General features: G+C 36.1%; 2 protein-coding genes across 5 annotated transcripts in view; both read right to left on the bottom strand.

Moving 5' to 3' along the window:
- Positions 1-27,603, bottom strand: part of LOC126721677 (protein PHLOEM PROTEIN 2-LIKE A1-like) — a 111,629-nt gene that overhangs the window by 68,823 nt on the left and 15,203 nt on the right. The window lies entirely within an intron of this gene.
- On the bottom strand, positions 6,534-13,389 carry LOC126721675 (putative disease resistance protein RGA3). Its single transcript, XM_050424725.1, has 5 exons — positions 9,701-13,389; positions 8,934-9,005; positions 8,210-8,355; positions 7,216-8,125; positions 6,534-6,984 (listed from the first exon to the last, which is right to left on the bottom strand). Exons 1-5 carry the CDS (start codon positions 13,185-13,187, stop codon positions 6,968-6,970), a joined length of 4,632 nt encoding a protein of 1,543 aa, XP_050280682.1. The 5' UTR covers positions 13,188-13,389; the 3' UTR covers positions 6,534-6,967.

Here is a 27,603-nt window from a genome sequence, read left to right as displayed (position 1 = left end):
GATATCTCTTAATGTTTATGTAGACTAAAATCAATTTATCATTACAGGTTTAATATTTTTTAAGTCTTCATTCCATATTTGCATTTGATCCTCCGCTATGTACTTAAAATGTATTTGTCCATTTGCTTATCATTACGTACATATATAATAGTTTGATGAATCATTTCATTCACACCCTTGTCAGGGATAAATATATCATGATTAGCAGAGATTGGTTCTCATTATTTTTTGGAGGTAATGTTAGTTAAAGATATATGTGCTAACTATTATTTGTTGATATAGATTATGAGTCTCTTGAATGGTTTTTTTGATGCAGCTAATGAGTCTCTAGAATACCTTAATAAACACCGAAACCAACACATAGGAATCTCTTAGGAAATTAATTTCTGCCACAACCTAAAAAGTTATTAATTTTGTACAAAGAACATTATACTTTTAGATTTCCCAATCAAAACATGCAAATCTATGAAATAAGGACTAAAATCTATGAAATAATAAACATTGTAAAAAGAACATTATATACTTTCAAATTTCGAAGTCCTACAATTTCTACCCCTCTTTAAAAATAATAAAACAAGTAAGAGGGAAAACAAAAACCTAAAATTAAATAGAACTTTGTAGAGTAACGCATTGACAGATTTTAATCCTAAATACACGGAAAAAAAAATGAATTTCCAAAAAATATTCAATAGAAATCATTTAACATGCGCAATACACGGGAACCTTTTATATATTTAAAATACTGTCAACTTAACATAAGAATATAATAAAAAATACATTAAATTTCATCCGGGTAATATAGTACATCTATTGGTTTGTTTTACCTGTAACTATGATATTTATAAAATATATTGGGATACGTTAAACTTTAAATATTATAACTTTCTATCATAACAATTCTAAAATAGAAAAACTTACTAATAAGTTGTTATTTTTTCCTCTTCAAATTTTCTTCTTCTTCAATGCATTTTGTTTAGTAGCCTTGCTTTGTTTGTGAAGCATTTGAATTGGCATGCTATCATCATCTGATTTTCCTCTTCAGTAGATATGGCAGTTGTAAATAGAGAATTGTTTTCCTCTGTTTTTCTTACAAATTTGTCTTTTGTGTCCTGCAATAATTTTCACTTAAATTAAAAGGTGCTTCTAGAATCCACAAACATCTAATAAATCCTTAAACAATAAGTTACAATTCTCTCATAAGCAAAATTTAGATTGCTTTCATTGTACTACATTGGCTTCAAAGGTATCATGAGAAGTTCTAATATATTATTTTTAATTTGATGAGAACTTCTTATGTACCAAGCAGGTGTGCATGGTAAATAATGTGCAGATTAGGAATTCCAAACAGAAATGCTGCAAAAAAATGAGTGTGGCACAAATAATTTTAATTGAAAAGATTCTAATTTTGTGAATCCCTAGAACATGTTTGGAAGTAATATTCGTTGCCAATTATATTCTGAATCTCCCTTGGTAGGACATTTACATCCAACTTCAATTTTTGTATACACATAGTCACAAATTTAGCTAAGTATACATACATACATCATGACCTGTACCATTAGTTTTTTTTAAAATAAGTTTATTGCATTCATAGTACTATACTGACCTTGCAAGCTAGAAATTGTCAAATATCATATGTATTCTAATGAAAATTTATCTAATTTTAAGAAATGTTCAAAATTGAAATTTCTCTTCAACAATAAATAGTAATGTGCCGAATCAATCAAACCATGTAAACCTCAATTTTAAGATACAATATATAAACCATATTGGATGTATTATTGTCTTTAATAAAAAATAAGAATTTCTTTAACTCAAAATTTCAAGTAAATTTCTACATTCTCATTTACATTCATGTCTTCAGTCTAATTAATAATTTACTTTAAGTTTTTTTTTTTTTTTTTTTGATAAGTAATAAAGATGTATATTCAAGAACACTACCTTATGCAGAAAAACATAAATACACCATTCACTTTTGTAATTATATTCTACTGTTAATCAATCAATCATATCAAGATTATAATGGGCAGTCCTTTTTATCGAGTATTTGTGAGGTCGAAATCTTATAGGATGCAATTACTGTGTTAGGAAAGACTATGTTGGAGAAATTCCACAATACAGCATCGCAGGTAACAACATTCATGAAAATCGTAAGAAAAACTAAAAAATGCTAAAGACCACAAACCAAATATACAATTTTGTTTCGAAATTGTAATTAGTAATTATAGAATTCTTACATGATGAAGCCCAAGACAATAAGAGGAAAATATTAATAAAGATAAAGTATGTAAGAGGAAAACCTACGGAAAACATGCAGCATACCTTTGTAAATTTTTTTTTTTTTTTTTTAAATGGTAGGCAAATGCCCCTTTCAAAAAAAAAAAAAAAAATCCACCATTTTGCCCAATTTTTCAAACTAATTAGGGAAATGCCCCTCTTTTGAAACTCGATTTTCTCAAAATCGAGTTATGAAAAAAAAAAAATTCTGGAGCCCTATAGTGGCGTTTTAAGGAGTCTATAGTGACGTTTTAAGGACCTATAGTGGCATTTTTTAACTCGATCTCCATAAAGTCGAGTTACATGCAATTTTTTTTCCTTTTTTTACCTATAACTCAATTTCATGGAGATCAAGTTACAAAACGCCACTATAGGTCCTTAAAACGTCACTATAGGCTCCTTAAAAACGCCACTATAGGGCTTAACTTAATTTTAAGAAAATCGAGTTTCAAAAGAGGGGCATTTCCCTAATTAGTTTGGGAAAGAGGGCAAAATACTGGATTGTTTTTTAAAAAAGGGCAAAGGCCAATTTTTTCTCTATATAATGATATGTATGTGTACAACATTGGTAAAGGTTTATAAAAGTTCAGCTCTCAAACAATAAGGAAATATAATTGGTGTTTCTATTTGAAATTGCCTCTGCTTGCATCTCTGCAAGTTCTTTTGCAGTCTTAGATACAATTTTTTCAGCTCCTTTGTCAAACAAAATGAATGTTGTAACAGCGCATCAATAAGAGGAGGTACTTTCTTAAGCAAAGGCAACTTAACCTTACTCTTCGTACAACAGAGAGAGAATTTTGGGTTCTTAGGCCTCTTAGATTTAACTGTTCTCTCTTCTTACCATAAAATTGAACCACAATACACGCATAAATAAGAAGGTGGACCAAAATTCCAAGGTTCAGTAGATTTTCCTATATGAATTTTAAATATTTTCAAAGACAAATTTACACTTAGCTCAATTTATTTCACCCACTTTTTTTTGGAAAATGTCATCCAATAATGTAACATGACGTTATTTATAAATTGCAAATCTATAGCTAAGCAATATATTGATTATCAAATTCTTTCTATTAAATAGATAGATATATATATATATATCTGTGTGTGACATGTCAATTCCTAACGGATTATATACCAGCCCAATCCCAATAAAATAGCACATTAATTCATGACCAATCTATGGTTAGATCCTATAAAAAAATTAAAAAAAAAAAAAATCTGCAGTTAGTAAACATTTAGCAAAAGAATTAAAAATTAAATCTACAGTCAACTAAAATTTAGCCAAAAAAAAACTATAAGTTAAAGAGAAGGTCTGTCAAGGCCCTTAAATGCCAACAATTGGCTCCTCTTTAATTTCCTAGTAAGTTTTAATTTTAATTTTTTGTACTCTACCCTCACCTTCACTAATTAGTCACATAATAGATAATCTTCATTTTGATGTTGGTCCATATGCTTAATTTGAAAATAATAGTCTATGACTGTGTTCAACAAACCTACAATTCAGAATAAATAAATAAAGAAAAGGGAAAAATATAAGATTGTAACTTTTTCCTTTTAAATAAACCAAGGGTGCAATTCCAAAGGGGAAAATAGTAGATAATTTTTTTTTTTTTGTAAAGAAGTATTGTGTTAATGCTATTATAATCTAATGTTACATCTAATCCAACATGTGAAAAATGAAGAGTTAAATAAATAATTTTAAGCACAAAATTGAATTTGTTTTCTTAAAAATCTCAAAGAATATACTAATAAGATAAGGAATATGAAGAACAATATAAATATTCTTAAATGCTTAATGCAATTACCCAAACATCTAAGAACATCATATAACAAAGACATAACAATTCACTACTAATTTGTTAAACAAAACATTTACAAATAGTGAAAATAAACTACACAAAGACCATTGTCTTCAATTACACTAACTACTCTTCATTAGCTTGTCTAGACTATTTTGTTGTTTTTCAAATAAATTAAAACCTGAAAACAACACAAAATTTGACATATTATAATATGATTTTCCTCCAATAAGATCAACAACAAACACCATTCATTAAAAAAAACAAACAAACACCATTCATTAAAAGTATTTAGTGTTGTAAAGAAAATGATAAAAAAAATTACTTGCATGCATGAAGGAACACATATGAATTAGTCAACAATTTTCAGCAATCTAAGGTAAAGATGCAAGAAAAATAAAAAATTTCAACAAAAACAAATGAAAAAAAAAATTGAGAGACAGAGAGATAACCTTTTTTGTATGGGAAAAATTGCAAAGAATAGGAGAAAGTGACAAATTTATAGTAAGAGGTTAAGAATAAGAAGAGTCAAAATAAAGGAAGATAAATGGGCAAAATAATATTTAAAGTTAAAACTGCCTAAGAGGAAAAATAACATTTAAGGTTAAAACTATCCAAGAGGAATATATATAGACAACATTTTTGTTTTGATTTTCCATTGATTTATTATTTAGTTATAACATTAAAATTAAAGTAGATGAATATATAAAGTTAAAACCGCTTAAAATAAATTTGTAAAGCCAATATTATTTTGCATTGTAAAAAAAATTAAAGGTAAAAATAAATATAAAAAAGACTAGTGGTGTGGTCAATGACATAGAAGTAGCTTAACAAAAACATAGCAACAATAAATGTTACGCTTTAGTTTTTAAATATGCATAGATAGATTGATAGTTACTTGTTACGTTCGTTTGTTTATGTGTATTTCAATTATCAAGCTTGCCCATATGACTTGAGGTGGCTTCTGAGAGTTCAGGGGTCAGTCAATAGTAATTCGGCTTATTGCAATTTAGAGCTAGTTAGAGAGCAATGGGGGAGAGATGACTTATTGCAATTTGGCTTTGGAGAGTTCTAGGGTCGTTCAATAGTAATTCGGCTTATTGCAATTTATGACTTAAAGCATCTCCAATAGGAGAACTAAACAAAACATCCTCTTTATTGTAGAGAGTGAATCCACAAAACATCAATCCAACGATTTTTTTTTCTATATAAGCAAATCCCTCAAACAATTTCCTTAGTTAGCAAGATTTTGAAACTATTTAGCAATCTAACAAATCGAGTCCCTTAGACTCGATTTTGCTCTTTGAAATTGAGCCAGGAGGAGTCGAGTTTCATACTCGAGAGTGAAACACTCTAGTTCCGTATTGAAACGAGCAAGCCAGAAACTCATGCAACAACAAAGATCCCATAAACTTAGATCCCACACGAACCCAGAGCAAGGTGGAAACAAACTTCCTACACGGACCCAGATCCCATGCCCTACTCTGAACCCAAATCTCCCTACAGCAGCAAACCCACGCCCTCTGATCTTCTGCAAAAACAACAAACCCAAACCCAGGCAAATCCAAAGGGACACCGTATTTCTGAGAGTTGAGAGGATACTTTTTGATTTGTGAAGGTTCTAAGAAGCAGTGGCAAGGGCTCCTTCTTCCTTATGCATTTGGTTTTCGCGTTTGGTTTCCTCCATCTCTATGTTTTTTAACGTGCAGAGCAAGAAATCGAGTGTTTCATACTTGAGTTCCACCTGAAACTCGATGCATACAGACTCGATTTCAATGAGCAAAATCGAGTCTCTTAGATTCGATTTGTTAGATTGCTAAATAGTTTCGAAACCTTGCTAACTAACAAAATTGTTTGAGGGATTTGGTTATTTAGAAAAAGAAAAAAAAAATCCTCAATCCAACAGTCTCTCTAAGTATGTGTTTGGCAAAAATTAAAAAGCCAACTTATTTTATTATTTAACTTATTTTTGCTATTATTCATGGGTCTTACTGCACTTTTTATTCATGGGTCCCATTATACTATTTCAGCTAACTTTTACCTTTATCTACAATACTTTCAGCAAAAAATTTTCAGTTTCAACAAAATAAGCCGATCTCAAACAAACGCTAAACCTTAAAATTTTTTTTGCTCATGTACCTAACTCTCCAGCCCTGAGATGGCCTACTGTAGATTAGCAACTGAATATCTTCTATTAAAAAATTCCAGCAACTCTTTTTAATATCAGCTTTAAATAATCATTATTTCTTGTTTCAATTTCCAAATCTTATCTACAGAGCTGAGCTTTAGCCATAACGAGGAATAATTACCGAAGTGCATAGCTAACAAGATTTGTTACTGATGGTAAACTAAAATTAGGTGACCATATTAAATGGCAAAAAAGTTTATGTAACTTTGAAAGTAACAATGGTAATGAATAACTAAGAACTAAGAAGCAATTCGTAATTCTCAAAAAAAATATTGAGAGAAGCAATTCCTAAATATGGTCAGCAATTTTTTTTTTTTTGGAATGTGCTAGATTTTATTCAACAAACAGACAACATTACAAACAATAAGCAGCAAGCTGCAGACTGTACCATCATCAAAACAAACAACACCCAGCCAGCTGCCGAACATATTTAAATAAATAAATAAAATAAAATAAAAAAAGCAGTACCAATCTTCAATCAAAAACAGAATCCTATTTTAGATAGAATTCCTTATGTTTCCACACAAGAACAACCTGCATCAGACGTCCTGCACAACAACTTGAACAATTTCAGCATGTAATCCTTTGTAATTCCTTCTAAGCTGCAGCTACTTAATTTTTTCATCATGAATAGCGTAATGTTCGATGTGCATAACTTCATTCATAACTCTATGTTATGTTGGGCCTGCACTATGATATGCTCCTAGGAGATGGTCATTCCTGCAACAAATGAAAGCAATCACCAATGAATTACTGGGCATTCTTGTTAATAATAAAGAAACCCCTCTGGCGTTCTCAAAAATTTTTTTTCTTGTTCATAGATTATCACTGAAACTGCAGGTTCACATGTAGAGAAACTAGTAGAAGTTCATTTCAGAAGAGTTTATAGTTCACGTACAAGAATTTGTCGAAGTTGATGAAATAGTAATTGGAAAAACAGAAAGTACTAACCTCCACCGCACGTAAGCGTCTCAAACTGTTTGTTGTAGTCTGACCACTTTTCTTCAATCTCCCTCTTGATCCTCTCAGCTTCCTTCTTCTCCTCCTCTGCCTTAGCTGCCACATCCATCTTTTCCTTCAGCTTCTTTCCATCGGTGAAGATCATTTTCTTCTCTTGCTTTCCCTTTCCTTTCTGTTTAGTCAAAGAGTCTATTTTTTGTTTTAGCTCATTTATCTGTCCTTCAGCTCCAGAGATACTCTTTCCATCTGTAGACATTGTTTGCTTGTCATGCATGTGTTGTTTGGCCAGAGGGAAGGTGTCTACTTTCTTCTGTAGCTCATTGATCTGTGCTTCAGCCTCAATTATACTCTTTTGAATTGTTGCCTCAACTGAATTGAGCTCCAAGAACTTTTGTTTATTTGCATCCAGTTGAAATGCTATCTCAGCCATAGGCTTGATCAGATTGGTGCACCTTTCAATGGTGTCATTGGCTTGGCAGTATCGACTTTTCAGAACTTTGAAGTCCTTGGAGAGTTGAAGCACTAGGAATTTCATTCCAACTGAGATGCCATCATTTTCATCCAAGTCACACAACAATTCTAATTCTGAATCTAAAGAAATGGAACGACCGGGATGACATGCAGAAGAAAAGTCAGTTGCTAATACATTTTTTACTATGTCCAATGCCTTGTCTATGTCAGATTGACCTGTCCTGGTTTTCTGGGACTGCACATCAGTTATGACACTGCTGGATGTAGACGGAGAAGTTTCAGATTTGGCTCCCAAGGAAATGTAAAAGTACTCCATATCATCGTCCTCATTGTCAATAGACACAGTAGAACCCTCTTCATGCCCAACCCTGTCAATAGACTCAGAAGAGCCCTGACCTGATTCTTGTTTGGTGATTTCATTGGAAGAATCCTTCATTATAGATACAACACAATGAGCAATGACAGTTAGAAGCAAAAGGAATTTTAAGATGATTCGATTGAGAAAAATGGAAACCTTTGGGGAACTTGATTTGCATTGAGTTAATGGAAAGGATAGTTTGGATCTGTTCTCTTCCCATTCTGTTTTTGGTTTTTTTAGGACCTCATCAACAGCTTTGTCTCCATCAACATCACTTTGATAGACTGCCGTGGCAATGGCCCCTATAAAAATTGTGAATCAGTACTGACTCAACCAAGATCATTATTTACAAAATGAGACTTTTTCCCTATACTAAGTTTTTTCAAGTGAAAGCCTCAAAAAGAATGTAAACAGTTTATGAAACAGGGCGGAAAAAGGTAAATGATACAAGAAGACTAAAAAAAAGTAAATTTCACATATAGGTAGTTAGATGTGGGAGAGGTACTCTCTCTCTCTCTCTATTGAGTGAGGTTTACACTACTCAAATGGTTGGGAGAGAGATTTGAACCAGTAACCTTCATTTCAAGGATGTGATCTGCAGTCAATTATGTTACCTCTTGGGATTGAGGCATACCAAATTAGATTTGTTAGACAAATTTAATTCTATCAGTCAGGTTAGAGGTTTTCAGTCAAAGAAATTTTTTCTATAGTTGGTTCTTTCTCAAGGGAACACATGATTAAACAACACAATAGTATTGTGAAGCAAACCATCTTTTTCAGGATGGAACAAGATACATGAGAGAGCAGCATATTATGGTGTCATTAGCTCATACACTTACACAAGGTGGAGTCAAGTAAAAGAGAGAGCTATGCCTTTTACCTTTGTGACTTTGCTTTAAGAGAGATGAATTTGGTTGTTTTTTAATCGGTTGTGCATCAATTATTTCTATCCCTGAAACAAAATGAAATATATTAATAACTATAAGGAGCTTTCTTGTTAAACTTACAAAGAAAACATAAATTTACAGATTCTCAGATATATATATATATATATATATATATTGTTTCTTCAGTTGGGGATTAAACTGCACTGCAAGTTCACATCTAGAAAACTGATAAAAAAATTATAATTAAAAAAAAAAAAAAAAAGCCATCATAAATACTCAAAATGGTTACAATAGCATGTTTGCATGTGGGGGACAACAAAAAAAAAAAAAAAAAAAAAAAAAAGGAAAAAGGAAGCAGAGAAACAATGCAATAAATGAATAAACCCAAATTAAATTTATACCAACTAAAGCATACACACTAACACACAAGGTGTGAATGTGAAGAGGTTGCAGCTTGAACCTTTAAATCTTGGTTTCATGCAGGGAGAAGTTCATGAATCCATGTCAAGTTTACTGCAAAGTTTTCTGTAGCGATAAATATTTAAATTCCATTTTAATATTAATTTTAATTTTTCCAGGTCTGAAGAAACACAAATTCCACGCAAAAAAAATTAAAAGGAGCAAGCCTCATATAGAAAATGTTAGTAATTTCAAGGACTTCATAGTTAGTTGGCATATTTGAATCTATTTTGTGTTAAATAGTTGACATTATATGATTCTAGTAATTAGTACAAAAATATATAGTATATGAAGTACTAACCTCCAAGTTTTGGAAGAAGACGATACCAAGCTGGTTCTGATGGTTTCTTCTTGGGCAAAGATGACGTTGAAGAAACTTTAGGGAAATCAATCTCCAGGTCAAGAATGTGCAAAACCTTTGGCCTATCTGGACCTCCTCCACCACCTTTCTCCTTTTGACAACGCTCCGCCAATAGTGGACATCTTTGTATTTGCAGATGTTGAAGAGAGCTGGGAAGCCCATCCTCAGGCAAGGACTGGAGCATAGGGCAGTTCTCAATGTAAAGGTCCTTGAGTGAAGTGAGGCTCTTAAGTATCTCCTTTGGGCCTAGAAACTGCAGAAGGGGGCATGACGCAATACTCAAACACTCCAGATTAGCAGGTAACCTCTCAGTTAATTTCACAAGCATTGGACAGTTTCGGATGGAAAGAATTGTGAGAGATATCAAAGTTGGCAGTGACCCTTCTTCGCTCTCTGACAAAGACATTAGATCTTTGCAATCAGAAATGTACAAAGCCTTTAGGCCAGGAAGTTGGGGCCATTTTGGAAGTGAGGTGAGGTTTGAGATGCTGGATATGACCAGTGAGTATAGAGAGCTGGTATTGGGTATTGCCCTCACTAATGTTCCATCGTGACATGCATCCAGTGCTAAATGCTGAAGACGTCGGGCAAAATGTGGATGTGGGAGACCAACTAATAACTCACACCCACTGATCTCCAACTTCTGGGGAGCAAAGTGTTGAGGCAGTGCCTGCAGCTTGGGACAGCTTATTACATTCAGTTCCAACAATTCAAACCAGGAACCTTGGTGCCAACTTGAACGTTGGCCTCGATCATTTACAGCCACCCACGTTGTCGGTACTTCACGCCAATCCTCCAGAATAAGATTGTCAATAAGTTTTAGAAACATCAAACTTGGGGCCATTGGAAGAGCCCTTAGAGATTTGCAGCATTTGATCTTCAAGGTTCTCAACTTTGGAAAGACGTTGGGTAGCTCCCTCAGTTTGGGGCAGTTGCTAAACTTTAGCCGTGAGAGTGAAGGGCATTTGACCTCTGGCCATTCCTCCAACTCCTGCATACCTTTGATGTAGAGCACTTGAAGATTGGGTAGCTCACCTAGGGTGAGGGTTCTGCATTTTGTGCACTCATTCAAGATAACACTGACCAAATTTTGGAGCTGCCCTTCTCTCATCCAAGCTGGAAATTCATTCCCCCTGTAGTGACGAATTTGGAGCTCTTTGAGGTTTGAGTGAGGTTGTAGGCCTTCAAGTACACTCTTTTCAGTTGCTTCATCCTGTGTATTGACAACCCTGTCACTCCATTCAAACACCAATTTCCGAAGGTACTTTTTCTCATTCATCTTAGCCTCCCGTACATTAACCACATTTTCTAGCTTTGAGATATGTAATGTTCCTGAGAGGTATGCCATGTTCTTCAGTTCTTCAATTCCGTATCCAGTCTTGTTGCCAACCTGAAATGCATGCCAATCGTGCAGACTGGTTAAGTTCCCCACTTTTGGTGGCAGGATGGAGAACTTGACCCAGAATAAATCATCGAGCTCCAGATGTCGCAAATTAACCAAGTTCCCAAGGTCCTTGGGCAATTCGAAAAGCCAAGGGCAACCCAAGAGTTTCAACGTTTCCAAATTGTAGAGTTTGCAAATTGACTTGGGAAGAAGTTTGATTTCTGTTCTAGAGAGGTCAAGGTAGCGTAACAACTTCAACTCTTTAATTGAGCTAGGCAATTCCAAGATTATGCTTGAACTAAGATCTAAGGTCCGTATGTATTTCATCGTACGAAACACTTTCTCAAGGGCCTGACCAAAGTTTTTCAAGTAGTGACTAGGAAATAGAAGTGACCGCAGCTTACTAGCATTCCCAACAATCGTCAACATAGGCTGCTCAACATCTTTACCGAGCAAGCTCACATGACGAGATTGTTCAGAGAAACTGTAGGGCTCATTATCATTAACCAGACCACAGTTGGGGCTTGAAATTGATAGTCCCAAGTCATGGATAAGATCATGCATGTTGAATATCTCCTTGACTTCAATGACTGAAACTTGAAAGAAGGACCTTATTAAGAGCTCATCAAAATATGCAATTCCAGTCTCCTCCTCCGTCTCTCGTCCTCGAGCTTGTATAAACCTCTGCGAAATCCAAAGCTTGACCAACTCTTCCTTGTGGAAAGCGTAGGCCTTTGGAAACAAGGAGCAGTAAGAAAAACAGCGCTTTAGATGAGAAGGTAGATGGTCATAGCTCAATTTCAAAATAGCCAAAATTTTGGGCTTGTCATTTCCAGAGTTCTGGTCCTCTATCTCCCATATTTCACTGCTTCCAATTTGCCGCCATTTGTTTACATCATCAACGCAACCACGCAATAGACCTCCCATTGCCTTGACTGCCAACGGGAGACCTTTGCACTTCCTGACGATTTCTCTACCAATTTCTTCCAAAACTTTCAGCCTTTGGCTAGACAAACTGTCACCCTTAAACGCAATTTTTGCAAACAAGGACCAGCATTCCTCTTCAGGTAGATAGCTCAAAAGATGGGGAGGTTGTGTGCCTATGATATCCTTAACCTTGGTAATCCGACTTGTGACCAAGACTCTGCTTCCCTTTGCCCCTTGTTTCAAGAGATCCTTTAGGGGCTCCCATTTTAGGTAATCCTCAGTCCAGACATCATCCAGAACAAGTAAGAAACGTTGTCCAACCAAGTATTCTAGAAGCCGAGACTGTAGGTGGCTTGTGGAGCTGTCATCCAATTTCATCTTGGAATGAAATTGTATCATTTCTTTGAGAATCCTGGTGAGATCAAATTGGACTGTGACGCAGACCCACATTCTGGCTTCAAAATGCTCCTTTACCTTGTCGTCATTGAAGAGAAGCTGAGCAAGAGTTGTTTTACCCAAGCCCCCCATACCTATGATGGGAATCACGGAAACGTCTCCTTCTTTATCAAATTCATTCGATAGCAGCATATGTGTTATCCTTTCTTTATCATCCTCCCTGCCAATGACATCTGACTTGTCCACAAAATAGCCCGTGTAGCTTGGGCTCTCAGTCTCACCGCCATTAACTTTGATGTCGAGATGGAAAGCTTCTTTTTCTTTGGCAATCCTATCGAATCTTTCTGAAATCTTTTTGATATTTTGCGCTGCATCACGTTTGTATGAGATTTTGCTTTTACTCAGAGGAGGCTGGATTTTATGTTCCTTCCGCTTTTGTTTCCAACGATAGGCTTCTGTTGCAAAAGTATCCAATATGTCTTCGGCATCAGAAGCTGCCTCCTGGAGCTTTCTGAGCCAATCTTTCAAATGTGGATCATTGACTTGCTTGTTCTCTGCATCTTCAACCACACCTTGGATACTAGTCAGCTTACTTTCCAGGTTCTTTATGTCTTCCTTCACACCATGGACCATAGAATACTCATCCTTGATCAAGGAGGTAGTAGTCTTCATGATGAAAGACAGAACTGGTTTTATCACCTGTGAAGTAGGGTCAGCCATGTATGGTTTGTTAATAGCTCAAAGTAAGAAGAAGAAGAAGAAGAAGAAGAACGCAAATATCTCTGTTGGGTCAGTATGAGAATTAAAGGATAAGCTTTTTCTTTTTTTTTTTTGGTAAGTGAACCAAAAAATCAAAGGATAACTATCATTCTTTGTTCCAGGGTTCTCTATTTATATAGGCGTAGTGTCTCTAGAAGACTGGCTAAATGGAAGAGACTAGGAAATTGCATTAACTGGCTAAATGGAAGAGACTAGGAAATTGCATTAGAAAATTATTGAACTATCTTTTCAAGTTTCCCTGTCTCAGTAGCCTGAACCAGATGGGTAGTCCCAATTCAGATACTTATCCTCCAAGAAGTAACATACTGAAGAAGAAGGATTATCTAACGCGGTTACTTAACAACTTCCAATTTGAGCAGTATTTTGTGCCGTCACATAGGATTCTTCGTAATTACTTGACATGTGTGGGACGGTTGGGTGGAGGAAAAGATCCCCTCCAATTAACAGGGCCGGCTCAACGAATTTGGGGGCCCTAGGCAAAAGTTTTAAATGGGACCTTTTATTATAAATTAATATATATTTTTTCAATTAAAATTTATTTTTCTTGCTTTTTGAGAGGCAAAATTACTAATTAAATTTTTGCATTCAAGTTCCGCTAACATTTCATTTTCAATTGATAATATAGCTAATCCACTTAATCTTTCCTGTGACATAGTTGATCTTAAATATGATTTTATTAATTTTAATTTTGAAAAACTTCTTTCTGCGGAAGCAACTGTAATAGGTATAGTTAGTAATATTCTGAAAGCAATACATGTATTTGGAAAAGATTCTAGCCTTTTTATATAATTTAGTACATTAATTGGAGAGTTATCATTTATTTGCAAAACTTCTTTTAAAACTTTTAGCTCTGAATATAAATCTAAGCCATCAATATCAGAATAAGTTTCATGTGTAAGAAAAGATTCAAGATTAAGACAATTTTTTTTCAAACTATCATCATCTAGTGATTTTAGTTTTTCAAAATTAAATAAAAAACCAAAAATATTTTCATATATTTGAAATTGTTCAAACCTACTTTCAATTGAAAAAATAGCTTGATCTACTATATATAAAAAATAATTAATTCTAAAATATTCTTCAGCGGATTGTGTTGTCTCATCATTGACATTCTCATCAAATTGTTTCTTCCTACGAATGATACGTTTTTCACGAAATATAGGCTCTATTTCCATTTTGCTTGCAATTTCTTTAGATGAATTCATAGCAGATGTAAATCCATCTTCTCTATATTTTTTTAAAAAAGACATGAGACCTTTTAATTGATCTATAGCAATATCAATATGCATGTCTTTCGATTGTAAATTTTTACTAACAGAGTTAACAGCAAATAATATATCATACCAAATAGTCACAGATAGCAAAAACTCAAAACTTTCAATCTCATATGTTGCTAAACAATCAGCTTCACTTTTTGTTTTGGGATCTTCACTTGTTTTTGCCAATTGTAACAAAGCATCTCTTATTTCTAGAACTTGAAATTTTATTACTTTCACACTTTCAATTCGACTTTCCCAACGTGTTTGTGACAATGGCTTAAGAGTTAAACCTGTCACGTTATCTTGTAAAATGTTCCATCGTTTTGTGGAAGAAGAAAATAATGTGAATATTCGTTGTACTACTCCAAAAAAAGAAATAGCTTTAGGACAAGAATTAGCCATATCACACAGGACAAGGTTGAGATTATGACAACCACATGGTGTGTAAAATGCTTTAGGATTTATATCAAGAATTCTTTTTTGTACCCCTTGTTTTTTCCCTTTCATATTAGACCCATTATCATATCCTTGTCCACGTACATCATTAATATCAAGTTCAAGATTTTTTATTGCATTTATAATTTCATTGAAAAGACCTTTTCCAGAAGTATCATCTACCTTTAAAAATTCCACAAAATGTTCGTCTATTTTTATTAGACTTGTTGAAATATCCACACATCTTAGTATGAGAGTCATTTGTTCTTGATGACTTACATCGGGGGTACAATCAAGTATAATTGAAAAGTATTTTGCTTCTTTAATCTTTTTTATAATTTTACTTTTAATTTCATTTGCTAATAATTGTATCACTTCATTTTGTATATTATGTCCAAGATAATGATTATGGATTGCACCATTTTGAATACGTTGAACATGTTCTTGCATTATTGGATCAAATTCTGCAATCATTTCAATTATACTTAAAAAATTTCCGTTATTTTCTTGATAGATCTTTTCGTTTTTTCCTCGGAATGCCAAATTATTTTTACCAAGATTTTTTACCACCGCTATTATTCTTAATAACACTTTTTTCCAATGATCTTTCTCTTTCTTAATTTGTTCTTGGACATTTTTATCAATTGTTTTATTCTTCAATAATCTAAGTTCTAAATCAATCCAAGTATTCATATTAGTAATATGCTCATTAGTTGTTTCGTGATTTTTAAGAATAGAACTAATATTTTTCCAATCCTTAGTTCCTCCATTAGCTAGTTGATTTGTATTAAATTTTGAATTAAACAACTTGCAACAAAAACAAAATACTTTATCTAGGTCTTTCGAATACACTAACCATTTTCTATCATGTTTCTCTCCATTTGGACCATTTTCTACTAACAAATCTCTTAATTTTATATCAATAGTTTTCCATTGACTTGGATCAAAAATATTTGTAGGAATATAATTAGGTTGATCATTAATATTTTCACTCTCCTCTAAATTATTTTGAGCTTCATTATCAAGAATGGTGACATTACATGTTTGAACATTATCATGACCATCTTCATTATTATCATTTTGTTGTATATTTTCATTATCTTCTAACTCTTTTTGATGAATTTCTTCTTCATTTATGAAACTTTCACTCAAATTTTCTACAAGATTTTGTTTTTTACTAGTAATAAATTTGTCCATAGCTCCTTTTTGAGATTCAATTAGTTCTTCTCTTTGTCTTTTCTTTTTTAGTTTTTCATATCCGGATGGATATTTTCTAGTAGACATTTGTAATTAAAAAATATTTACAAATAAATGAAATACAATCTATAATAATAATAAAAATTACAATTTAACTAGAATAATATAAATTTAACGTATAAAACAATAGAACCTGGTTTATAAAAAGCACAATTGTAGCTTTACTTAATATGATCACTTTACACTTTAAACCTGCACAAAAAAATTAAAATTAATATTAATGCAAAATAAATTATTCTAAATTTATAATTTTGTTATCAATACTCCCCACTAACAAAATATGTAGAACTCAACTTGATTCACACATTCACTGATACTAAAAGTTCATCATGGCATCACACTAAAAAAATCTGATTTCTTAAAAAAAAAAAAAAAAAAAAAAAAATCAAATATCAAAAAGCAAAAGGCAAAACGTGTAAGGCTTTCTCTGATTTCTTAAAAAAAAAAAAAAAATCAAAAATCAAAAAGCAAAAGGATAAACGTGTAAGGCTTTCTCTGATTTCTTAAAAAAAAAAAAAAATTAAAAATCAAAAAACAAAAGGCAAAACGTCAACGTGTAACTGACTAACTATGTAGGCTTTCTCTAGAAGCCACAGCCAGCTTTTTTTCACTTTTTGTAAAGTGAAATCAATGGTCCGGATGAATTGATGCTTCTAGAGACATTTTTAAGGGCCTGGATCAAGCTTCTAGAGAAATCTATTTCTCTTTTCACTTTTTGTTCTCTTGCCGCAGCTGTTTGTGCTCTTTACTCAGCAGCAATGAGCAATAGCAGAGTTGAGCAAACTCCTCTTCAACAAAAAAAAAAAACCCAGCAAACTATGAAGAAGATGAAAGAGGCAAAGGAGGAGAAAACAAAAAATGAACCTGAAATGAAGATCTGTGAACACATCAAGTCTATTGCCAACACCAATTGATGAGTAAGTCAACAAAAAAAAAGAGTGTTTTTTGTTTTTTTGAATCAAGATGGAGATTGGAGAGAGTCAAAGAGTGGGCGATTTTTTTCTTCTTTCTGCCTTTTGTAATATTTTCTTTTATAAACCAAAGATTATTGCTTTTTGTAATCTTTTCTTCTGCAAGTTAAAGATTTGATGATAGGATTTCATGTCACTTCAATGTAAGTAACGGGCAATTTTTTTTTTTTCAAGATGAAAAACGGGTGTTTTGTGATCTTTTCTTCTGCAAGCTAAAGATATCATGTCACTTCAGTGAGAAACGGCCCTTTTTTTTTTTTTTTTTTTTCTCCTCAAATGAGAAATGGGCCTCTTTTCTTCTGCTGCTGCAACTTAAATGTGAGAAACGGTTTTTTTTTTTTTTTTTTTTTCCTTCTTCAGATGAGAACACAATATTATATACTATGTTTTTTTTTTTTTTTTTTTTTTTTTTTCATCAGATGAGAACACAATATTATATACTATATATATATATATATATATATATATATTTTTTTTTTTTTCAGATGAGAACACAATATTATATACAATATTATTGCTACTTGGGGGCCCTCTTATATGTGGGGGCCTTAGGCGACCGCCTAGCTCGCCTATAGGTTCAGCCGGCCCTGCCAATTAAATAAATACCTGTGTCGTAAATCTTGTCTTGCTAAAAATGAGAGAGAGAATTGGATGATTAATAAATGGAAGGAGATTTTATAATGACGCGAATAGTCAGCTCTGGATGCCCAAATTAGACCAAAAAATAATCTATATATATATATATATATATATATCTATCTATAGATGGGTTCAAGTTACACATAGTGTAACTCTTTAGAGTTACACTTTTTTTAAACCGTTGGATTTAAGTAAATCCAACGGTTAAAAAAAGACACACATTATTACAAATATTCTTATTAGGATCTTATCTATATATATATATAAAACCGAAGTCTTTGCTGGCACCACAATTTTCCACGTCAGCATAAAAAATAAAAAATAAATAAAAATTATAACTCCTCAAAACCCTAGCAACCTTACCCCTCTCTCAAGTTAAGAAATATAAAGCCACGGTTTCTGCAAACTCTCTCTTTCTCCAGACGTAGGAAGCCCTAAAACATTCAAGATCTCCAAAACCCTAGCAACCTTACCCCTCTCTCAAGTTAAGAAATATAAAGCCACGGTTTTTGCAAACTCTCTCTCTCCAGACGTAGGAAGCCCTAAAACATTCAAGATCTACAATGCACGGTATAGATTTTAGCTTATAAAGTTCAGTTTTTGTAAGGTTAGTTTGTTTATATATTTAGTCCTTATGTTTAGGTTTAGGTTTTAAGAGATTTATATATTACTACTATGTGGCTGAATTTTCCGTGACATCAGTTTTATGTTTTTTTTTTTTTTTTTTTTTAATTTGTTTTATGTAAGGTTAGTTTGTTTACATCAGTTCTTTATCTCAAAGATAAGGCTTTTATTTCTACCGCAAGAACTATTTAAGTATGTATCCCTTGCAAGCACACATGAACTTAAATTGTCTTTTAATATATGCATACTTTATTATTTTCTAATAGTTTTCCCGTGCATCGCACGGGTTAGCGACTAGTTATATTCTAAATCTAACTCTAAACCCAAAGACTCTCTCCTCTCTACGTTTCTCTCTCTGTGCCTCCTCCACAATTGCTCCACTTCCACAGGTTGCCGGCAGGGAAAAAAAAAAAAAAAAAAAAAAAGCCGAATACTAACAGAAAGAAGCAGTCTGTGGTAACCATCCAAATCCAAGACATTTAAAAAAAAAAAAAATTACTGATGGAATCGTCGACGACAATGAAGAATGACAGGTAAAAAAAAGATAAAGATTTTGCATAAAAAATCCCTTTAGCTCCTAACTGGTAATGACAGAGAGTTCATGGGCCCATGCATTTTGCTTTGTTAACGCTATCATGATTGTTTGAATTTTGAAAGTGTTAGAAGAAAGCTCCATTACCGAAAAATGGAATTGATTACAAAATCATCATATAATAAACATTTTATTATTGATCAGAGCCCTTTATTAAAAAAATGTTTGTCATATATATATAGCAACATCAAGCACCTTCATTTATAGAATTCTCATATATATGCAGCATAAATTTCTATATCCCAAATCCAAATCTGCAATGTCATGCACATGCCTCTCTGCGCCTGCTGCTCTTGACCTAAATTCAATTAAGGAGTACTATAACAGATTATTTTTGCTTCAACTGGCAACCTATCATTAGTGTACGGCTTGGGGTTTTTTTTTTTTTTTTTTTTTTTTCCTGGCTACCTTAAGAGGTGGAGCAATGGTGGAGGAGAGAGAGAGAGAGAGAGAGAGAGAAACGTAGAGAGAGAGTCAAACGTTTTTGGGTTTAGAGATAGGTTTAGAATGTAATAAATGAGGGTAATGAATGAGATCTTAATAAGAATATTTGTAATAATGAGGGTCTTTTTTTAACCATTGGATCTACTTAAATCCAATGGTTTAAAAAAAGTGTAATTCTAAAGAGTTACACCAGGTGTAACTTGAACCCATCTCATATATATATATATATATATAATTCCCATGTTTTCTTATTTATTTGAATTGTCTATATTGTTATTATTACGAGAAAGTTATATTGTTACTCAAATTTGAAACTTGGTGTATCTTCCTCATATCATGGCATTTGTTTATATATTTGTAGTTTATATTAGTTTTAAACATGTGTGTATATATAACTATTGGAAGTTTTGCTTTATTAATTTAAGAATTGTAAATTATTTTGTAAGTTTCAGTAACTATGCACTTGCAACTCAATAACGTTCAATGTTAGACAACACTTTTAAATTATGGAAAAGTATAGAAGGTAAATATCTCTTCATTTTTTTCAGAGTCAATAGTTTTTCCATGCATCGCACGAGTTAGCGACTAATAATAATAAGTTTAGTGTCACAATTCGTTTATATGGTGAATTATAGTTGGTAGAGAGGTGTTCCTTTATGAATCTACCATTACCCTTTTATAAACCACAATTTTTCACATGGGTGTCATGTGAGTTATGGCACAAATTATGCCACAAGTTTGGGTATTCAAAAAAAGAGAAATGCTAACGAATACCCTTAAGACACTTGTTAAGAATCTAATTAAAGAAAGTTTTGATATCACTTTTATGAGAAATGAAAAAAACTATCAAAATATTAATTGCTTTTTTTTTTCCCATAAAAATTTTCTTTAACTGGATTCTTAACCAGTGTCTTAAGAACACTCGTTAGCATGACCCTTCAAAAAATAAAAAGATAAAACTAGCTAATCATATTAAAACCAAGAATAAGAAAGGGCTATCCACTTGAAAAATCAGTAAAAGAGTGGACATTAATTTAACACGCCCCCCGAAGCCTGGGGGGATGTTGGATGGTGATTGGTAACTGGTGAGAAATTGTTGGTTTCAAATTCCATTCATTATTGAAGCTTGTGCAGAAAATGTTATCTGTGACAGGACACTTGTAGCAAAATAATTTTTAAATGTGTGAATAGTATCGTGGGACCCATTTTTAATGAAAAAGTTGCTGAAAAGTGAAATTTGTGGATCCGTGAACAGTACACGATGTGCTATGATTGACTGAAACAAATTGGAAAAGTCAAAATTTGCAGTTATTGTTCAGTGAACAGTACATAAACAGTAACCGCAGCACTCAAAAAGCTCAAAAACGCGTGAAAAAAAAAAAAAAGAAAAAAAAAGGGAAAACATAGACGCAAACGCCCTATCCAAACATAGCCTTGATTAGACTTCTACCGATGAGAAAGGTCGTTTGTTCCATGAAACTCACCACGATGATTGAGCCATAACTTAAAGCCTAAGATTTTAATTTCATTTTTATCTTTTTATAATTTTCTAAGCTAACAAAGTAAGCACTCCATTAATCCCCAATGTAATAAAAACGATAGGATCAGTAAAAAAATAATAATAATGATAATAATAATAATAAGATTAGAGTTCAGAAAAATATTACCTTTGAGGAGATGTACGACATTGATGTATGTAGGTGTAAACATGGGAAGGAAAAATCCTTTGGAATGATTTGTGTGTGAATGGTTTGTGGAAAAAAAAATTACATATCATATACTATATAATAAAAGTTGAGCTTAGATATTGTGATTGTGTCAAGTGGTTTAACCAGAGTGCAGAATTTTTTTAAAATTTTTAAATTTTAAATATATATATAATTTTTCTTCTTCTATAATCTCTAAGTTAATAAAAATCTTAATTTGATTACAATCCAAATTCTTCATCTAATCCTTATTTAATCTTAATTTGATTACAATTCAAATTCTTCATCTAATCCTTATTCTTTTATGTGTAGTGTATTATAAAAAAAAAACAACAACTTTTTTTTTTAATTACTACATTACACGTTCTAATGCATCTTTAATTGCAGAAAATTTTTTAGATTTAAAAAAATATATATAATTTTTCTTCTCCTATAATTTCTAAGTTGATAAGAATTTTAATTCAATTACAATCCAAATTCTTCATCTAATCTGTGGGGGTAAAATTCATCAGTCAACAGTGGGACTTGGTACCCATGCGGAGCCCAGCCATAACAGGAAGTGAAGACATGGCCAGAGGACTTCCAGCCCAACCCTGTTGGGCCGGGCCGGGCTTGTTTAAGAGGCGTCCGAGGAGGAGTGTCTCCTCGGACGCACCAAATGGGAGTCCAACGCACACCATTCACATGGTGGGAAATCATCCCAAATCGAGGGGAAATGCTAGACGCTCAGGGGGCAACCACAACTGTCACATTAAATGCAAGGAAGCTACTTTTCCAGCCGCATTAATGTAGAAAAGACAGGAGAATAGTATTATCTTAGCCAGTGCAACTCACAGAAAAAGGGAGGGGTGTCCTATGAGACAGGCACTCAAGTAGAGGCCCAGATGATTAACAAGTGTAGGGCCATTACCAATTTAAGGACAATATATAAGAGAAGAAAGTCCCCATGACTAAGGGAGAGAAAAAGAAGGAGGAAGGAAAAGAGAGAAAAAGAGAGAGAAAGAGAGAGAAGTTCTGTAAACAAAGCATAAGATACTGTCCCATGAACTGTTATCCCAGGAAACTTAATAAAACATCCCCACGTTCAAATGGTTGCATGGCTTACTAACAATTACGTTTACTCTGTCTAGACCTAGTTTTACGACCCACTCTCTACAAATTCATTGTTGAGGGTTTTTTGGGCCAGAATCGCCTGCTTGCTGGGCCTAGGCCCCAAATTCCGCCCTTACAATTGGCGCCGTCTGTGGGGAGAATTTGTGTCTCGACAAGTGGAACAGTAAGAAATGGAAGGATCAGGCCCGCGCCAAACTGGACGTGCAGATTCTCAGCGGCAGGACAATTTTTTAAATATCGAACGAGGGAAAGACCAAGATACTCAGCGAGAGGGTAGCGTGAACACCTCTCACACGAGTAAAAGCCACTCAAAAGGGAAGGATCATGCATCCCATAAGAAAAACGATCGAAAGGCTTTACAACAAGAGATTGATGATTTGAAGAAAAAGCTGCGCCGAGCACAGCAGAAACATACTTCACCCGGCTCGGGCACTAGCAGTGACGAGGATAATGAATACCAGCGAAGATCAAGAACCCCTCCGAGCGAGACCTTTTCCTACGAGGAAGAGAGGCCTCGTAAACGCAGCCACAAAAGCCCATCTTACCAAGGCCTAGCCAACGATGCCATGAGTAAGGCCCTGGATCGCATCTCCCAGTCGCCGTTTACACGTAGAATAGAGAGGGCAGTGCTTCCTCGGCGGTTCCATCAACCAACGTTTGCTATATACAATGGTCAGACAGACCCAGTGGAGCATGTAAGCCAATTCAATCAGAGGATGGTCGTCCATACCAGGGATGAGGCATTAATGTGTAAGATATTCCCATCTAACTTGGGACCCATGGCGATGAGATGGTTCGATGCCCTCTAGCCGAATTCCATAGATTCCTTTAAACAGCTGACGCAGGCTTTTGGTTCTCGTTTCATCACCAGCACTAGAGTCCTTCGGCCCCTCGATTCCCTCTTATCCTTGTCCATGCGGGAAGGAGAGACGCTGAAGGCCTACTCGGATAGATACTGGGAAATGTATAACGAGATAGAGGGGAATTATGATTACGTCGCCATCAGTACGTTCAAAAGGGGCTTGCCGACAGAACATGGCTGAAGAAAGTTCCTTACTGGAAAGCCAGTAACCAGCGTGCACCAACTCATGGACAGAATTGACAAGTACAAAAGGGTCGAGGAGGACCAGCAGATGGGGAAAGGTAAAGCGAAGGTCGTCCCTCAGGAGAGGAGGGACTTCAGGTCGGAACGATTTAACAACAGTAACAGGCCGAGAAGGGACTATGTAGAGCAGTCCGGATCTACTGGGGCTTAGGCAGTCTATGCTGTGTTCCGAGAACCTCTTTACAAAATCCTAGAGAAGGTGAAGTATGAGCCTTTCTTTCAGTGGCCGAACAAGATGGCTGGCGACCCTTTGAAGCGTAATCAGAACCTGTATTGCGCGTACCATCAGGAGCCAGGTCACACTACTGATGATTGTAGGAACCTGAAGAACTATTTAGACCGGTTCGTCCGAGAAGGGAAGCTGAGACATCTGCTGCATCGCCCTGAAGGATGGCAAGAACCATCAAACAATGAAACCAGACAAAGTACGTTGAGGCCACCCATTGGCACAATTAATGTCATTCTCGCCGCACTTGGAAGGACAGACTCTGTCCCCTTCAGGGTAATGTCAGTGAGCAGTTTCCTGACTGAGCCAGACGACAGGGAATCCAAGAGAGCTAGAATGAGCGCCACGCCATTAATCGGGTTCACGGAGGAAGACAAACAAGGAACTATCCAACCCCACGACGATGCCTTAGTTGTTACGCTCAGAATAGGAGGTTATGATGTGAAAAGGGTGTTAGTTGATCAAGGCAGGGCCGTGGAGGTAATGTACCCTGATTTGTATAAGGGACTGAACTTGAAGCAGGAAGACCTGTCGCCATACGATTCCCCCCTAGTTAGCTTTGAAGGAAAGGTCGTCATCCCGAGAGGCATGATTAGGTTGCCTGTGCAAACAGACTCAGATGTGGTAGAAGTGAACTTCATTGTCGTAGATGCATACTCCCCTTACACAGCAATCGTGGCTCGGCCATGACTTCATGCACTAGGGGCTGTGTCGTTAACCTTGCACCAAAAGATGAAATATCCGTCAGGGGGTCAGATCAAAGAGATAATAGGGAACCAGGGAGTGGCTAGGCAATGCATGGTGTCGGCAATCTTGCGACGACCGGATTGCATAACTTCCACTTCAGTCGAGAACGGCTTATAGCAATTAATGACTACGGTCCCAACTGTGGGCAGTGGAGGACCAGCCATGGAGGTGAACTGTGAGGAGTTGGAGAAAGTACTTGTCGGATCTGACCCTGAGAGGTTTTTTCAAATTGGTTCGGAATTGCCGCCCCAAGAGAAGTCAGCACTGACTGCTTTCCTCCGACAGAATATAGACGTGTTTGCTTGGGACCCCTATGAGGTCCCCGGGGTCGACCCAGATTTCATCTGCCACCACCTTAATGTGAACCCGGCTATAACACCTAAGAGGCAGGCTCCTCGGCGACCGTCGAAAGAACATACCGACGCCGTGAGAGAAGAGGTCGCAAGATTGAAGAAAGCAGGGGCTATCAAAGAGGTCTTCTATCTTGAGTGGTTAGCCAACACAGTAGTGGTAAGGAAGAAGAGCGGGAAATGGTGGGTCTGCGTAGACTTCACAGACCTAAACAAGGCGTGCCCAAATGATCCCTTCCCTATGCCCCGGATAGACCGATTGGTAGATTCAATTGTCGGACATCCTAGAATGAGTTTTCTAGACGCTTTTCAGGGCTACCACCAGATACCCTTGGCTGTCGAAGACCAGGAGAAGACTGCTTTTGTCACCCCAGTTGGGAATTATCATTATAAAGTGATGCCCTTTGGCCTAAAGAATGTCGGGTCAACCTATCAAAGGATGATGACCAGGATGTTTGAACAGCAGATGGGTAAAAGCGTTGAAGTGTACATAGATGACATGGTGGTTAAAAGTAAGTTGGCTCCCAACCATATTGAAGACCTCGGCAACGTTTTTCAAATACTAAGAAAGTATAAACTACGGCTGAACACAACCAAATGTTCATTTGGAGTGGGATCTGGAAAATTCTTGGGCTATATGGTGACTCACAGAAGCATTGAGGCTAACCCTGACCAAATAAGAGTCAGCCATAGCTTGTAGCCTCCTCGGAACCCTAAAGAAGTCCAAAAGCTTACTGGTATGATAGCTGCTTTAAATCGTTTCATCTCGCGCTCAGCAGATAGATGCAGGCCATTTTTTCTCCTATTACACAAGTGGAAAGGATTTGAGTGGAATGAGGAGTGTACTATAGCTTTCCAACAGCTAAAGGAATACCTCGCCCAACCGCCGATTATGTCCAGTCCCGAGGCCGACGAGGTTTTGTTTGCCTACATAGCAGTGGCCCCGCATGCAGTAAGCTTGGTGCTAATCTAAAAAGACAACGGCACACAACGACTAGTCTATTACGTTAGCAAATCCCTGCAGGAGGCAGAAACCCGTTACCTTCCCCTCGAAAAGGCTATCTTGGCCATCGTACAGGCCACAAGAAAGTTGCCCCACTACTTTCAAGCACACACTGTCGTGGTGTTAACTCAACTCCCCTTAAAGTCCATCCTGCGCAGCGTCGATTACATAAGTAGAATTGCAAAATGGGGAACGATTTTGGGCGCCTTTGACATTAGATACATGCCTTGCACCGTTGTAAAAGGCCAGGTCCTCGCCGACCTAGTGGCAGAATTTGCGGAGCCTGCAACAGAAGGAAAAGAAGTGTCGGTCTTACTAGGGGCTGGTGAACAGGTGAGCAGCACAGTTTCCCCGCGTGGACTCACTTGGTGGAAAGCATACATTGATGGCGCATCGAACCAAAGGGGCTCAGGGTTAGGACTTGTCCTGCTCTCACCTGAAGGGATAACAATAGAGAAGTCATTGAGACTCGGTTTTTCAGCCACGAATAACGAAGCCGAATATGAGGCGCTATTGGAGGGAATGGGAATGATCCGGAAAATGGGGGGGAAATCCGTAGACATGTTCTCGGATTCAAGACTTATTATGGGGCAGGTAAATGGAGACATGGAGGCAAAGGACGAAAGAATGCAAGAGTATCTAGTTCGGGTTAAGCACCTGCAGACCCATTTTCATCACTTCTGCTTGACGCACGTACCTAGAAGTGGGAACACTCATGCTGATTCTCTCGCGACGTTGGCTACCTCCTCGGCTCAGCCCCTACCTCGAGTCATTTTGGTAGAAGAGATCCTCCGTCCACTAACAGAGAAGGCCAATGGGATTGGAATACATAACATCAGGGCAGGACCGAGCTGGATGGACCCTATCGTTCTGTACTTAAAGCATGACACCTTACCAGATGATAAGGTTGAGGCTGGCAAAATCAGGAGAAAAGCTACTCGATTATGGTTGTTGGAGGACTCCAAGCTTTACAGACACTCGTTCTCGGGGCCGTATTTGTGTGTGCACCCAGAGGCTGCTGAACTCATCCTGGAAGAGTTACACGAAGGAATTTGCGGAAGTCACACGGGGGGTAGGTCTTTGTCTCACAGAGCCTTAACGCTGGGTTATTGGTGGCCAAGCATGCATAAAGAAGCTCTGGATTATGTGAAGAAGTGCGACCAATGCTAGAGATTCGCTCCGAGCATACACCAGCCTGGTGGAGAGCTAAACCCATTGTCCAGTCCTTGGCCATTTGCGCAATGGGGCCTAGATATACTTGGTCCATTCCCCAAGGCAATAGGGAATAGAAAATTTCTTCTCGTCGGCACCGACTACTTCACCAAATGGGTGGAGGCTGAGGCGCTGGCAAACATTAGGGACGTCGATGTCAAGAAGTTTCTCTGGAAAAATATAGTCACCAGGTTCGGCACCCCGCACACCCTGGTGTCGGACAACGAGCTCCAGTTTGACAGCAAAGCCTTCAGAAGGTACTGCAGTGAGCTAGGAATTGTTAACCGGGACTCCACGCCAGCTTACCCCCAGAGTAATGGACAAGCAGAAGCCGTCAATAAAACCATAATGAACGGACTGAAAAAGAGACTAGATGACGTGAAAGGAAGATGGGTAGAGGAGTTAGCCCATGTCTTGTGGACATACCGTACCACGCCTCATAGGTCCACAGGGGAAACCCCTTTTTCAATGACCTATGGGGCCGAGGCTGTCATTCCACTGGAGGTGAACTTCCCAACCCAGAGGACCACCACCTTCTGCCCCGCTACCAATAACAAACTTCTGGAAAAGAGTTTGGACCTCATCGACGAAAGAAGGGAAGGCGCGATGGTCCACCTAGCTAACTATCAGCAGAAGCTCAAGCAAGGTTACGACGCCAAGGTGAAGTCCAGAC

The sequence above is a fragment of the Quercus robur genome, chromosome 4 (assembly GCF_932294415.1).
Source record: "Quercus robur chromosome 4, dhQueRobu3.1, whole genome shotgun sequence".
Taxonomy (NCBI): domain Eukaryota; kingdom Viridiplantae; phylum Streptophyta; class Magnoliopsida; order Fagales; family Fagaceae; genus Quercus; species Quercus robur.
The sequence above is the reverse complement of the archived record's forward strand: the minus strand, read 5'-3'. Positions and strand labels throughout refer to the sequence as shown.